Below are 17,149 nucleotides of genomic sequence, written 5' to 3'. Positions count from 1 at the left end.
TTACAGTCATTGTTCCACCTCAATTAACAGTCAGCCAGTGAAGTGCACTGAAGCTGTCTCTTTGTTTGTGTCCATGTTGGAAAGTGAAATGTGCATTTGTTGATGCTGTCTAGAAAAATTAAATGAACTGGGCTGTTGAGCGGTTTGGTACCTCTAAGGCAAGAGGTTGTGACCACATTACATGCACTTTAGAGTTCATGTGTACATTATAAAACTCCATGTCCCACATGTGTTTTTGGGTTGTGATGTAACATTAATAGAGTAAGACTGGAGACCTTCACTCGGTACCTAGTGTTTGAAACCTGGCTTGGGACATGGGTTTGATTGCGTGTGGTAGGGTTGCATTCTGTTGTGACAAGACTTGTGACTGTGTGTCAGTTTGCCCTTTTTGACCAAATAGTGACAGATACTATGAAAAGCCATCTGAGAACATTCATTCCACTTATTGGTCAGAAGGGTCAAGGAGCGAGAAAGTAAACACCGGTCCCGAAGAAGGTCCTAGTTCCTAGGTCCTAGCTTGTCCACGTTTAGGTTCATCCTGCAGAGTACGCCTTGTAGTTGGGTGAGATTAAGGTCGGATTAGGTTACAAGTAACGACTTTGGAATTTGTTTGTGACCAGACTGATGGTGCATTCCATTTACCTCGGAAGTTGAAACTTTCCGGAAATCTGATTTAAGGGGGCGTTGCAGTTGAAATTTCCGACTTCCCATGTCATATGAAACGCAGCATGAGACCACTTCCTCTAAAGGGTCTTAGTGCAGTTGTTTTGCTCCATATTTTGCATATTCCTGTTTGCATTGCCACCGCATCTAAAGAACAGTGTAGATTAGGCAAATGAGGCCGATGACCGAGTCCGATAATGAGATTCCCCACACATTTAGAATGTCAGTGTTTTAGAAAACTGAATAAAAACTAAATGAACTTACATGATTATATACAAGCAGTAATGTTTCTGTTTTTTGTGAAATGCTGAAACACGCTGCAAAGATGTGGGTAGTTGTTTTCACTTTTAAAATTCTTCCTGTTTTCTCGAGTGTCCCAACACAGCATGCGTGTTTGTATTTAAATTTGGAGCAGGTACAGAATGGCGTCAAGAGAAGGGCATCGTGTTACTGTCACTTCACTACCACGACAGCAGAAAGGCTGCTGCATTGCACACATTGGTCTGTTTGTATTTTTACTCTGTGTCAAATAGCTTGCTCTCTGTGTAATAAGTTGTCATGTCCATACAAAACAGATGGGCATTATTGAAGTCTGCTGACAGTTTAGCTGAAGCTGTTTGAGATGTTGCTGAGATGGATCCTTCCACATGAGTGCCCTAAGGAGGCCTTACTTCACACTGTGCCAGTCAAGCCATGCCGTGACACTCCTATCTCTCAACAGGCAGAGCATTGCGGATGGCACTCGCTGTCACAACATGGCAGAATGATAGGCTCTCACTGCTCGCTCCCAAGTCTCCCACTGATCATGGCGTCTGCTGAACAATGGCAGAGAATGCAGACTCTAGACCGCCCTGGTGGGCTCACAGCTCCCTGAGAGTATGATAGGGTTGGTGACCTTTCATCTGCTCCCCTTATGAAGCTCAAACTCTGGAGGCATCTCAAGAGGCGGCCTCACCATTTCAATTTGTCATCCCTACAGGAGCACTCATCGTCCCTTACACCTTAACTCTGTGTATCTACGTATGAGGGATTTCAGCAGTAAATATACATTATCATCAAATAGCTATGTACATATTTCATGTCAGGTGTGTGTGTGTGTGTGTGTGTGTGTGTATGTGTATATATATATATATATATATATATATATATATATATATAATATGCCATTTAGGAGGCTTTGCACTCTATATTATACTATAACATTGTGTTATATTGTTTTTATTGTCTCTATCTCATTTGACTGTTTGTCCTACTATAGTGACAGGAAAGTCTTTTATGTTTTGGCTATCACAACACTGAGACTCTTTGATTTAAGCTTCTCTTAAGGAGGAACACATTTTCCATCTGTCATGAACACATGTAAGAAGGTACGTGTAGTGCCACATTACGTTTTCAGTGCTGATTTGTCATAAAGAAAATGAATGGTCAGCTACTGCTATGTTGTTAATGACACATTTTAACAAAACAAATGTGCAGTTTGCCAATATAAAATCCAGATTGTGAGATGAAATGTCATGTTTTTCTCTTTGACGGTGATAGTTAGCTGAGGAATGTTGACGTCACATGCTACCAGCTTCTGCTTCTGTCACAGGTATGACACTGGAATGTTAGCTAGCCTCTTTTGTGTCTTATAAAAGGTCAAAGCCGGAGGCAGCTATTCTTTCCAGTGGATACTTTACCCTTCAGGGCTCTGACGCCACAAGTGTGCTATTGTGTGTTTCTGCAGCTTGGAGCTGCCAGGACTGCATCAAGATGACACTCCAGCTCTGTAATTATAGGGCTCGGTGGTTTTTAACTTTTCCCTCTCTCTTTGTTTTATATGCTGCTATTCTCTTTGATTGCTTTGTTGCTGCATGGAACAGGGATGTTGCCACAGTGCCGGTGGCGCCCATTGACCTTAAGGTCAATCTGGCAGCAGGTTCTGAGTTTTGACAGGGGCAGCCAACTGTGGAGAGAGGAGCACGCCTTTGGGCGCTCAACGTGTTCCGTCAATGTTTGTTAGTCAAATAAACTGCATAGTATCACCCCTTTGTCTTTTATTAACAGGGAGAACCAATGACAAATTTAGCTTGAGCCAGGAATCTGTGACAGTCAGTGTAACGTGCCTCTTTACATCATAAAGTCCAAGTTACAATGCTAAAAGGCTTACCATCAACTGCTGTCATTGCACATTATCCCTCTTCCCAATAACATGTGCAAGCTTACAGCACACACACACAAACACACACACACACACAGCAGAGAACAGTTACAGTTTCCCGTCTCTGGGATTGATGACATCGACATACTGTAAGCGATGGACAGTTTCAACTGTGCAGTATTTCACCTCCTGAAGCAGGAGGGGTCACAAGTGCATGAAAACCTCATTACAAGGATGAGTCAGGGATGTGTGTGGTGAGAGACTGGCCTGTAGTACTGCAGGAGGTGAAAGAAACAATTAGTTTCTGCTGTGTGAGAGCTACAAAACACACATTTCCCTCTTTTGTAAAGATAGCCTGCAGAAGTGCCACGATCGGTAACTCTCGGGGACTTTTATTTTTTCACACAGTAGCCCAGAAAAGGATTTTTTAGTTGCATCAGTGAGTAATACGCCCTACTTTATATGATGTTGTTACATCATACTAGAAATATTACATACTTTTTTTCTGAAACCGTTTTTTTAGGGGATTACACAACTGTGAATTTTGAAACATGGACCTAATGTTTAACTACATTGTCTTCGGGTTGTCTTGGTGGTAAAACCAAAGAGTGTGCATGCCTTATACTGTACATACGACTGCTACCTGACTTATTCTATGTTTTGACATCTCTTCCTGCATTTTAAGTCTGTCTGTAATTTCTCTATAGAATGTCACTTTGAAGAGACAAAATGGAAAAGGATTTACTCTCTCTTTAGGCCTAACAAATAAAAGCACTGCTGTGAATATATTTTTTTGTGTGTTATATCTGTAGCAGCTTTGGTGCAAAGTGAGTTTGTTTTTGAGCAGTGCATGACCTTTTAATATTCCAAATGACACAGTAGGACTGTTGCACATGTGCTAATTCAGTCATGATATCTGATCTGTTGATCAAGTTACATTTTGGGAATTTTTACAAATGGTGTTCTCCATTTTTAGTTTTTCCTTTTTAATATGTTATGTACATTATCAGCCGATAGAGATTTTAACCAGATAAATACCAAATGTCAGTATCGGCTTAAAAATTTAAGTTCTGTATCAATGTTTCCTTTTCAGTTCGTTTAATAAAAAAAAAACTGTTCAAACATTAGAAGCCACAGAAGAAATATCATAGCTGTGGTATTATCAAGAGAAACTACTTTGAGACTGATTTTAGTAGAAATGTTGAAATAGAAATGTTTTTATTTCAGCTTCAAAAGCCACATGAGTTTTCCTTCCACACGTCTAAACTGTTCCCGCATCCTCAGATAACGTTAGTGTGTTTGATATTTCATTCTTTTGCAGTCTGACTCTCTTAGGATGTACTGTGATGTGAATAGTTTCATTTTTGTGGATTAAAGACAACTGTCCAATTTCACAGTAATACCACAGATCTAAAGAAACACTCAGGTCACATTCAGGTTGGGCCAGGTCCACCTATGCAAAAAAATAAACATGCCAACACAAGTCAGGATTCCATCCACATGTAGCGCAAATATTAACCAAATGTTTAGGTTACATCCTCATCGCTCCACACAGATCGGCTGTTTTTGTCTCTCCAGTGAAAGCTGGAGTGGCAAAGAAGTCACATGCTTCATTTTAGTCTATAATAAAGTATAATTTATTTGCTTCGTCTGTAGCAGACTTGTTTTGTTAAACACAGAAACTTTTTTACCTGAGCCAACATTTCCAGCATTTTTTAATTGGCTATATTTTTCTATGCACATATTGAACACGCGGCGGAGACGAGCTGTTCCTGTAAATGCACCTGGCCAATGCATCTTCATTTTGTTACAAATATGACACATTGTGTTAATGATGTTGTTAGTATTATTGCCATAGTTGCTCATTTTTATAAAGTTTGCATATTAATTTAAAAAGAAGCATGTAATACCTTGATTTAATTAATAGTGGGAATACCAGACCCGGTAGTATAATTTCAGGACATATGTGTTACACATGTATCCTACTTTATATGGCGTGGGTAGAAACATTGTTTAATAAATATTCACTTGTTAAAGGCAAAGGTTGTCATGCAACTTTCATTTGAAGGAGCAAAAAAGAATCTGATATGCCGATATAAGATAAGTAGAATGAAAAGTTTCCAATATGTGTATAACACACTTTATCTACAAACGGAAAGATAGTTCAAAACAGCTAGAGGTCTCGCCATGTTCCACAGAGACATTGTTTAATCATATTTAATGTGCCTTATCTTGAACTATTTTAGGAAGAGAATTGATACCCTCAATTGCATGACTGTATTGAGACTGAGGGATTGTTAAATGTGACTGTTGTGCCTGATAGTGCAGAGACAAGATGACTAAAAGCTGGGGGAAGATTAGTGAATGCGTTAGTGGTGACTGGGAATCCTTCCATGGTCATAGGGTAAGTGCTGAAATTGATGGAAATGGACAGTCAAGCCAACCATCGAGAGCGTCTGCTTTGTATGAATAAGGAGCAGGAAAAAGTTGAGCGAGAAATATCCAAGGTCTTAGATGAGTCTGAAAAGATGCAGAACTTCTCCCTCTTTAGGGGTTTTCCCCAAGCTTGCTTAAAAAAAAATCCCCCCACCCTCGTGGTTTGAAATGCAAAGTTAACAGTTTTACTCAGCCCCCCCAAGGCTTGTATAGTCTCTCCTAATCTTTTTTAATGTGTCAAAAGGCTTTCTTGAGAGTCTCTGTGAAATTTCACACTTAAGTTGTTTGCAAAGTCAGTCTGAATTACAGTGTAGAGTGAGGTTTAACTTTTCTGAAGGCGTTAGGCAAAACTTTCTTAAAACGGTGTGTGTTTTGTTTGTGTATTGAGGGGGTGTTAGAGACAGCAAGACAGTATATATTCAGACTGATGCTATATGTTATGCCGGACTTCAAGATTTCAAATTGTGCCTGACACGGGCAGGTCAGATACCAAAAAGACAAAGTATTCTAATATAGGTGTGCGTGTATGCAAACCATGTCATTGTTAAGAGGTTAAATTGCATCAAAATGAACTTTACTGCAAAATACTGTGTGTGTTTAATTGGATCGCATATATTATTAATTAAGATCATCCATTGTGATGATATGATTATTGTTTTACAATATTGCGCTGTCCAAATCAGTTTCAAACTGAAATATTAATTAATTAATTATTAATATGGTACGCAGTAATAACAACAAAATATGGTCCAAATGAAAAATATCTTGTTATAACGTGAAAAGGATATTCTTAAAACATGAAACGTTTCACATAATAACGAGAAACTGTGCAAATATTCTTGTTTGAGATGGCGGTAGTAATACACTGCCATAACACATTGATACTGGAAACATTTTCTTATTAATACTGTAATATTGACTTTTGCCATATCACTCAGCTTCTAGTTAAGATATTATCACACATACAGTAGCATACAGTAAATAACTAGTAATTTATTATTGAAGCTGTTTGAGATTATTTAGTAATTAAGTAATGCATTAATAATACTTTCAACTAAAGTATATACATTTTGACTGATAAAAATAGAGAAGAGTGTCTCATTCTTCCTAATTGAGGCAATGTACTTAATAGCCACATAAACATATTGGTCCTGAACGAGAAAGTAACATTATCATTACTTATCATCTCAGATCACACTCATTAACATGGACAGGTCAAAGGCATGCAGCAACTAAAGAGACAGCTTCGTTAATATGGAAATCTTTTCCACTACACAGACATTTTTGTTCAGATTGTATGCATTTGATTAGTTTCATCACCCTCAGAAAGGGGTGAATCCATTCTCTTAATGTAATTTGTGGAAAATGTACCATGACAGTGTAATTATTTTGAGGGGGCCAATTTGCATTTCCAGTGCTCTGCTAACTAAATGCTACTGTAGGTTCTAAGGCCTTAAAGATAAATTAATAATCTAGAGTATTTAAAACCCATGAAACATTTAAATTAAGTAATTTCACTTCCTAAAGGGCATAGTGGAGATTTTTCCACACACATGCAGACAGAAACCCTTTTTAAATAAACATCAGCACTAATCACTGAGACAGAAATCAGAGTGAGAGGAGAAAATATTTTCTGGAGCTTTTTAATGGTTCCTTAGGGGCTCCCCTCTGACTTAGATTAGATGGGATTTAGACAAAGTTGATGCATGCACCTCTTTCACCAAAACTTGGAATTCGTGTTATCTCAGTTCATTATTAGGATCACAGACTTAAATTTTACTGTATACTTTTTCACTGCGAGAATTACAACACACGTTTTTATTCAATTTAAGTAAGGGATTACAAAGGAGTGTACCAGTGCAGCAAAACATGGCTATTTGGGGCATTGCTGTGCAGCAGGCTTTGATCAACTTTTAAGGGAAATCGATTGGAATTGTTGCTCTGCCCCAATTTAGAAGACATCTCATCAAACTGAGTTGCAAAGGGTCTAAAGACTACAAGTGTTCATTTTTGTTCCCCTAGTGCTGCAAATTTAGTAATTGACTCTGATTTTTGGCTTCAGGCAGTAACCTAATAAGGCCATCCAAGGTTAATGATAGACCCTTTTTAGACTGGCTGAACGTCTGACACCGATATGTAGTGGTAGTGAAAAACAATTATTACTTACATGAGAGACACTCAGGGCAAAAGCCTCTGACATCTGAGTGAAACGTTGTTATTCTGTGTTATTTGCTGCTATATTTTGTTATAGTTTAGCCTGTTCAACAAATGCCACAGTTGCTCAGACAGAGAGAATCCCAGCAGTGGGTTGTGTTGCTGCTTTACAACCATCTCTTCCCAGGAACACTACCACCACAAATCTCAGTGATTTAACATCTTTCCCTTCCAAACAGCTGGAGTCAGCACAAGTGTCATGTGCCATTGCCAATCTTCTGTCATGGCGTCCTTTGCCAAACAATTTATTGCTTCCCCTCCTGCTTTATTAGCCATAGATTATGGGTGGTCGTGGACAGTGTAGAGCCTCTGCTGTCGAGGTAGCCTTGTAATTGACTCTGAAGAGGCAGGGTAGATAATCATTTGAGCGTAAACCACAGTATCAGTAAATAGCTGTTGAACACAACTCTTGTATTTCCATCATTCAGCAGGATTTCATTTATCAAAGTTTTCAGTTCATCCAGTTATCATTACTTGCTAATTACAAGGCTTTTTAGCCATGCTAGCAGCATGTCTGTTGGTCAGTCCACTGCTTTGCTCCAGGCTGAAATATCTAAACAACTATTTGATGGATATCCATGAAATGTTTTACACACATTCATGGTCCCCATTCATGGTAAGATGAATGCTGCTGACTTTGGTGGTTTTCACTTGTCCTGTGAAATATCCCAACATCTGCAGGATGAATTGGCACAACATTTGGTGCAGACACGCATAGTTCCCAGATGATGCATCCAAAAAGACTTTGGTCATTGTCTAATTATTGCATTTTGAGTAAAATGTCTCAACAACTTTTGGATGGGTTGTGTCTTTCATTGAGCAGTAGAGCAAATTATTTTCTACTATTTTTCAGAACTCTGGATCCTCTGCAGCCTCGACCCCCAACGCTCCTGTGACTGGTTACAAGCGCATGGTCATTCCAACCCAGCCACCTCTGACTGCCACCAAGAAGTCTACACCCAAACCTCAGGCTCCTGGGGGAGTCTCGTCTGGTTCCCCTTCCTCTGTCAGCCCGGTGGCCAAGCCTCTAAGCCACAATGCTCCTCAGCCTGTCCCGGCCTCTTACGCTACAGCCTCAACCCCTAGCCAGCCCACCTTCAACGTCCAGGTGAGGTCGGCCCAGCCCGGTCCCCAGCATCAGGCTCCAGGTGGGCACCATTTTGGTCAGCAACCCATTCGCAGCCCTTCACAGGTGCACTATATGCCTGCCCAGCCCAAAGGTCCCGACTTTGCCTATGGACCACCACAGCCTGGCTTCTCCCCAATGGCTCAGGGTGCATATCAAGAACAGCACCATCCAGGAGTACACCAAGTAGGTGGCTTAAGCTCCAGGAGACCTGAGCCGGCTCCTGCGCAAGCATACCAACCCCCAGGCCCCAAGAAGACCTACATCACAGATGTACCACCAAGCTTGCCTCCTTGCACTTCTGGACCAGCTGTTCCACCAAAGGTAAGAATGTTTTTCATCATATGTACAACATACTTGATCTGTTGCCCAAAGTTTTTGTTATTGTAAACATAGTTGAAAAAACATTTACGCATCTATCCTTCCACCCATATATTTTTCTGCTACTTTTCATACTCTGGATTGGTACCATTGGTCTAAGCAGACTAGCCCAGTCTTCCATTTTCCCAGCCACGTGTCCCAGCTCCTTCTGAAAAATCCAGAGACGTTCCCAAGTCAGCTGGGATATTTAATCCCTCTAGCGTATTCTAGGTTTGCTTTGAGGCTTCCTCAAAGTAGATATCCCTGGAATACCTCCACTGGGAGGAGTCTGGGAGGCATCCAGATTGGATGCTTGAACCACCTCGACCTGCTCTTGTGAAAACCAAAGTGTACCTGTCCTTCATCAAACTTTCTGGGATATTGGACCTCCTCTATCTCAAAGACACCATAAGAAGAAAACTAATTTCAGCCTTTTCCAAAACTCTGTTCTGTTAGTTGCTACTCAAATTCTCTTAAAGTAGTTGAGGGTTCCAACAAATAAGAGGGTAAATATAGTGCTTTGGTTTACTCCAGTACAACGTATGCTTGACTGAAATCACTGCGCCTTGTGCAGTTTTGGGTGTACTGTATATATGTGTGTGTACAGTATGCATACATTTGTGCAGCATCGGATTGCAATGCAAGTGGGAGCTGCTTGCATCTTTCATTGAAATGCTCAGAATAAACAGTTGTTTTAACCTTTATGAATTTTTGAAAGATCTTCCCTGTTGGGGGTTTACACCATCTGATTCCATTTGTCTCATAAAAGATAGCTTATATTCATGTGTATATCACTGTGCATTTTAAACCTAAGATTATACTTTTATTGTAATATTTATTTTTCATTTAATTGGTAAAAAACAGATTCTTTATGTTTTTATGCTACTCTGTAATTATAAGTATTGTATATGTGCGTGGTTATGATTTCTAGATTCAATAAACCAAAAGTTGAAACAACTGAGCATTTGTTAAACTCCTCCCCGAAACAGCGATTGACCAACCGTAGCTATGCAGGCTATCTTTGGATTACTTTACATTCGATATAAAAAAAATACAATTAAATTGGATAGTCCTCTCATTTTTTACACCTTGTGGGCGATAAATGTTTATTATTCTGACATTTTTGAACAGTTTCTAGACTTAATTAGTCCATTGTTTAACAGTGTACCACGTCATGCACATTAAATAAAAACACAAAAAATATTTATACGGTTAAAAAGTATTACATTTAACCTCGACAAGAGAGGTATTAGACAGTCATAGCCCTGGCTTCAAGCCTTCAAAAGCATTGCAAGATGTTGGATCGAGCACTAGACCTTTTTATAGAATTGTACATGACAGAAGAATTATAAAAAACTGTCATCCCTTAGAACAGAGTAGTCAATGCCACAGAGACAGCTATTCTAATCTCAATATATCCAGCCGTCAACAATCTCTGGAAAGTGAAAGGCCCTTGAGTTTTCTTTAATTCAAGGATTTTATGCTGGTTCAAAATACAAACTGGGCCTCCCAGCCTCTGGGAATAGCTCATCAAGGACTGTACTTTACTAAATACAAATTAGCTTCAACATTGCAGAGAGTATCTTAAAAATAAGTCTAATTATATTTATTCAGAACAAAAGTCTACATTTTGCTTGAAAAGCTTGCTTTGGTCCCAGTTTGATGCATTATTAAAAAACAAAAGGTGGCGTTTAATAGATTTGTGAGCATCTCTTTGATTTCAGATAAAAGCAAATCACTAATTTTACAGATATAGCGTGTACGCTATATATATAAATTTGCCTTTCTTTCCCAAGGACTGTAGCAGGATAATAGGCTCTGTGCCTCCCTCCCCACGTGCTTTATTTGAATGCTTTAAAACATATTGGGAAATGTCATGCTCCATATGCACACATTCAGCTAGATGATATGCTAGAAATGAGTCTGTGCTGTCATATCATGTTTGACCCGACCCTCCCCTAAATCTTTTGTATCCAAACCTTAGCTCTAATTTTGTGTATTTGTGTCCAGTATATCAGATATTAATGCCAAAATAACCCAGAGACACTATAAAGGCAAGCTTAGACTGAAAGCAAAATCTGTCAACTTTGCCTTTATGATCGTCACTCTGCTTGACCCAATGTCGTGACATGTTCATAACCTTTTACAAATGGTGGTAATCTACTTAAAAGAAGTGGGCTGTGCCTCTTGCAATCTGTTGTGTAAACAAACCAAAACATATTCACTCTAGTCACTTAGAGTTAATGGTGATTTTACATAATACCCGGGACTTTCTCAGCAGGGGGTCTGTGACTTTGATTGAGGACTTTATTCAAGAGATCATTTCATATAATTGAGGGTATTCATAGAAGGTCAGTGTCATTAGAAGTCCAAGATGAACTCCTTTAGATGAAATTCTATGATCTAGACTTGTTCTTATTAGCTTGCCTGCTGTGCCCCCCCCCACCCACTCCCCCAACTTAAGTCACCCCTTGCCACCCAGCACCCGATCCCCCAATGTGCCCTTACTCACACGTAAAGTGAAGGTGTAATAACAGCTTCTCACATCAACAGGCTCCAGTGACGCTTAATTACCCAAATCCACCGGTGTTTGATCTCTATTCTAGTCCAAAAAATTAACAGATTTCATTGCTGCCGGTTAAACATACCAATTTCCACGAGTCTCTCCGTCTTTCCCGAAATTGGAGAAAAGCTAAGCTGGATGATGACTTGTGTTATTGCTGAGCTTGAGTGACGTTTGACAGGGGAGGATTATTTTGAACTGCTCAATCCCTGCAGCCAGTTAAAGCCCCCTCGAAGGTCAATGATGGTTTCAACTGTCAAACATGTTTAAATATCTGAAATTTCTCTGGCTTCTGGTCCTGTCCACTTTCCTTTTGACCTGCACAAGAACATTTGCATATGGTGCCATCAGGATATGTCCCAAAGACGTGTGACCTAGCATGAACCTTTAATTGCCCTCCCAAAATTGTTTGTAAAAGTAAAACAAAAATCCCACCTCCAAAATACTGTACTTAGCAACAACTGTGATCCCATAAGTAGAAAAGAAGTTGCACTTCTGAAAGTCATCAAAATAAACAATTCGCTGTCTGTGTAAAGGTTACTTGTGAAACTATCTTTGACAGTGCATTCAGTCAATAATTCTATATTTAAAAGGTAATTCTTCTTTATTTTTATGCAATCTATTTTTACTAACATGTTCAACTGGAATGCATCATAAACACCACTTTATTCCGGCTAATATATCTATAATAAATATATATATATATATATATATATATATAATATGATGTAAACGGCAACATAATTCAGAATTCTTGTACAGATCAACCAAAATCTACAACAGCATATTCTGTGCCTGAGTTATGGTTCTGACCAAGTTATTCATATAGCACTTTTCAAAAACAAAATTATTAAGGGCATAAAGAAATAAAAATTAAATAAAATCGGGAAAAGAAATAGGAATTAGATAAGAGGAGAGATACAATGATACAATTCTTGTTAAAGCAATTAAAACAAAATTAGAAAAGTAAAAGAAATACCAAACCAAAAAACAGTTTTTTAAAATTAAATATTACACCTAGATTACAGGCTTTTAGTTCAACAATCCTTATCTAATAATGTTAGTCATTTATGTGCAAACTTTTTTTTAGACATTCAGTTCTTAATATCAGCAAGGCAAAACTTTATATTGTGGCATACATTTTGGATCATCCAGATATCTCTGAAAGCCAATATTACTGTATGTCTTTGGAAGATATGCCCCAGAGGTGGAATTTAAATAGAGAATGAAAGGGGAGTGGACCCATGATATACCCCTGGGGGACTCCTTAAAAACAACAGATTTGGCATTGACAATGGCTAGTGTTTTAGTTTTTCTACTATGTAGTCTCAGATCGTTCTTATTCTGCAGTGTATAATTACAGTAAAAGGAGCTTTTCTTTCACATGCACGAGAGGTACTTATATATATATTTATGCCTCGAAAGGTGATCAGGTCCAACACTTGCTGTGCTTACACCGTGCATGATGCCTTCTCCTCAGGTGATTGACCCCAGCTGCTCTACCCTCAAGAACTATGAGCAGCTCTTAAAAAAGCAAGCTGACTGAGTGCAGGGTTACCAGCTCTGCTGTAGATTACCAGAGAGGATTCTTTGCTTGGTGCAGGGTTACCACGTTAAACTACAAAGTGAGACCCCAGGGCTTTGACAAGATGAAGACATGTTATCTGCAGCCCTGTGATCTTTTTCTGTGTGTAGATGCACCTTGAAACAAATTTCACTTTGTTCTACACTAAACAAAGTGGTTATTCTAAACTATGTATTGACAGAGAATTCAAACATAGATGTTTTGAAGTACCCTTTTTGGAAAAAATTAAATTGGTTCAGATCAGTGACTGATACACTTTCACTATCTTATTTTGACCCTTGATACAGTGTAATTTCTTTCACAGCACCATCAAATCATTACATTTAAAGCTCATCCACATATTTTTGTGTGTTTTTCTACAGAATACCCCTCTGGCTACATGAAAAAGAGATGCATACTTCCTTAGAATTCCTTACAGTTGCTTTTTATTTTTACTAAACCTTAAGTGTTAACACAACGTCAGAAAAATGCCACCGTGTTTAAAGGACAGAATCATGTTTTCAATTCTGTGTGCCAATTTCTGCCAAATGAATGTACAGTGGAGCTTTCAGAAAAATGACACCACTTAAATAAGCCTGTGTGTGCGTACATGTGTGCGCATGCAATTTGAGTGAAAGGTGCAAGCAATGAACCTAAAAATATAATTGGAACATATTTGTCGCAGTTTCTCAGACAGTGATATTGTCTTTACAGCACAGTTCAAAACAAAATGAGTCATGATTTTAAAAAAGCACACCCACTCATAGTACGAATACTCCAATTACACCTGTGAGCCACTCTGCCCTTCTAACAATTTCTTGGTTTATTCTTATACTGTTCAAGAAATCAACAAAGAAGCACAAATAACAGGTGCTTTGCACCGTGTTCATTATGATTAATTCTCTCATGCAGTAGTTATTCACCTAAAGTGAACTGTTAGCTTGGGTGAAGCAAATATCTCTGCATTAATACTACACAATGAGTAGCACAGTATGTCCAAGTTTTGGGGGTTATTTGTTAAACAAACCGGACACATAACTTTGAGTGATTTTATGGTACACTGTAGAGTTGTCTGTTTACGTTCAGTGTTACTCACCCTAATTATTGGTATATATTGATGAGGCCTGGTTACTATTTTTTGTCCTTTACATTTCCAAAGAAGATTATTTAGAAATGTTGAACCTTGCATTGTTTATATTCATATTTTCTTGCTAGCTAGTCCTCTTTTTGGCACATTACTGCCACCTTTACTTGTGCACGTGCATCCTCTTTTGCATACACCAGAAGAAACAAAACAGGGGCCCACACAGACAAACATTGCTCTATAGCACTACTAGTGGTAGACAACTCAACAGGGTACATTTTAAGTTGGGAGAACACTGTTGCTAGGGGACTCACAATAAAAAAACAGACATTTTCCGGTTTCATTTTTAAATATGGTTAATGATGCTGTCACTTCTGCATTTCAGTATCATGACAGAAACAGACATCCGTAATGAAAAAAATGGCAAGGTAACTCCAAAAAAAATCCCATTTTCCATGTAGTGAATACCACAGCAGTGGGTCATTCAAGTTGACTCCTCTTGTAAACACAACTAATGTGATCATAGATATGTTTTTTACTGAAAGCTGCAACAGGCATCAGCTAGTGATGTACATAACAATTTGTTGTTGATGTTTTTAAACTAGGCTGTCAACTTTGTGAGGTTTCAGCATATCAAAAGTGAGTTGGGGAGATATTTGAGGATTTGGGGCACAATCTGTAGGGTGCAAGGCTAAAAGGCTGTTTGTATATTAATGCATACAATGTGTCAGTATACATTTAGCTCCACCTCACCCTCTGCACTCCACCATAAATAAATTACACGGAACTTTCTGTTATGCTGGCTTTGTACATTAGCATACAATTACATTGTTAAAATAAATGTATATATAGTTTATATTTGTAGGTGGATTACAACTTTAATTTCACTGCACAGCCCTGTGTTGTAGAATAAGAAGTACATGTACCATGAACATTGATAATAGTGTAAAGCCTACCACATTCTAATTACTAAAATTAGATATAAAAAAAGATGATGTGGGTAGTTTAAATATTAAGATACATTTAAAATTCTCATTCATTTTGAATAGGAATCCCTGTAGAGACCCTGTAACACACTACAGAAAAAGCCATATGCGGGAGTTAAATCCTCTCACCCTCCCTGCTCATGTCAGTTTGTAATATTAAATCTACATGTATTGGCATATATCAGTTGACTTAACCATGCAGCACACATTCTCCTGAGAAGTCATTACACTTCTAATGCAGGTCAGACTGTGTGACAGGGATAAGTTGGATTCCTTTAGCATTGCATGTGTACGAGCTACTGTATATAATTACTGCTGTGCCCACAACCATCTTGTTGGATGTTAGGTGTTTAGTGGTGGTCCACACAGGCTCTGGTTACTGAATGCTTCATAGACTAAAGGTCAGACCGCTAGACCTGATCCTTGAGGTCAGTGATGGAAAGTGGGTCTCCTTATGTTTCATATTTTCATGCAAACACATTAGAAAGCTTCCTTTCAGTAGCTGCTTTCAGGCTAACAACAGGGCTGTAACAAATCTCAGATGCAAAATGTTGCCACAAGCGACAACAAAAACAAATTAGGCCCATTATGGGTAACAGGGGCATTAGTAGTATTGATAAATATAGGGTCTATTATGTTACAGTGATTAATACTCAAAGTTATGGACCTTTTGAAAATATGGAAATAATTGGTTAAACATTGCGTTTTTTTTCTGAGTAATTTAATGTCATTATGTTTATGGTCAGATACAGTATTTATCAAGTAAAGTGTGTCAGTGGTCATTAGAAAATTCAAAATGGTCGCTATGGGAGTGTGAGAAAGCCTTTCATTATAAAGGCATGTTGGGCACTGCTAAATTAATAAAAGGGTTCCTAGTTCATTTTAATTATTCACTTGCATTAATGACAAACTTACCATATATGATACCAACAGCTGGAAAGTAAAAGGTACACTATTTTCGACCACTAGTATTGCTGTGGATCAAATTGACAAATTTGACAAATTTTTGTGCCAAAGGTTTCAAGCACTTCCCACTGATCAGCTGTCGTCGATGGTAATGTGCGGTTGAACTTTCTCACAGAAGACATTTGTAGTTGACAAACACAGGTGCAGCTAATAAAGTGAAGTAAGTTCTGCCAGTATCAGGAGCACAAAAGCTGAAGATTTTGGCAAGAATTCCCAGGAAATACCAGGATCTTAAATCCCAACATTCACACTAGTATAGTCACAAACATGTAACGTACACCGATGCAATTCTACCATTTTCCATCTAGTGTGAAACTGAGCACATAAACACAAAGGCTTTCTATGTGTAGAACCAGCTAACCCCTTATTATCTACATAACCTTCCAAAGTGAATTAATTTAAAATTAAATGAAGTAAAGGTCAGTACTTTGATTAAGCATTGCTTACTTTTGTACATTAACTTGCTGGCTTCTCTCAGACATAATGGGCTGCGTTGTCTTTCATGTTATTTTTTTTATTGGTTTGTTGATTGGCCGGTTCATTCAGTCAGTTCTAACCCTCAGTAGATCAGAAGTGTTAGTCACGTAACTGCTCATAAATAATAGCCCCTGCCACCCTCCTCTCCTCTGGCTCCCTCTGAGACAAACAGCATGGCTGGTAAATAACTGGCCGGATCGATACCTGTCATTGCAGTTCAGTGAGCCCCGGCAATCTAAAATGTCTGTGCTGTTTGTTTATTTTCTTGCTTTCAACCTCTTATCGCTGGCCTGTAGTGAAATGATGCTGATGGATCCGGCAGTACTGGCATTATTCTGCAGCTTTAATGTATGTGGTTAGTTTATAGTACTGTGGCATGTTGGGTGACAGTCCCTTCATTCACATAGGACAACAACAAATGGATTTAGGTTATGGCTGTATTTTTAAAGTGTTGCTTTACACACTCAAATTGTAGTATTTGAACCTCTTTTTCTGTTAGTGAGAAAAGCACAAGAGTTAATAAAGAAGTAATTAGTTTACTTTGGTCAGTGAAAAAAGTGACACAGGTTG

The 17,149-nt window shown here is 38.5% G+C and overlaps 1 protein-coding gene across 3 annotated transcripts in view; it reads left to right on the top strand.

Annotated features, from left to right (window-relative positions):
* LOC123970865 (LIM domain containing preferred translocation partner in lipoma) overlaps positions 1 to 17,149 on the top strand; it is a 148,115-nt gene that overhangs the window by 81,673 nt on the left and 49,293 nt on the right. For all 3 annotated transcript variants that reach the window (XM_046049219.1, XM_046049220.1, XM_046049221.1), the window contains one exon: positions 8,307 to 8,903. In XM_046049219.1, the coding sequence (XP_045905175.1) occupies positions 8,307 to 8,903 (597 nt within the window). The remainder of the gene's footprint in view (positions 1 to 8,306; positions 8,904 to 17,149) is intronic.

Source organism: Micropterus dolomieu, linkage group LG05 (assembly GCF_021292245.1).
Source record: "Micropterus dolomieu isolate WLL.071019.BEF.003 ecotype Adirondacks linkage group LG05, ASM2129224v1, whole genome shotgun sequence".
NCBI classification, from domain to species: Eukaryota; Metazoa; Chordata; class Actinopteri; order Centrarchiformes; family Centrarchidae; genus Micropterus; species Micropterus dolomieu.
The sequence above is the reverse complement of the archived record's forward strand: the minus strand, read 5'-3'. Positions and strand labels throughout refer to the sequence as shown.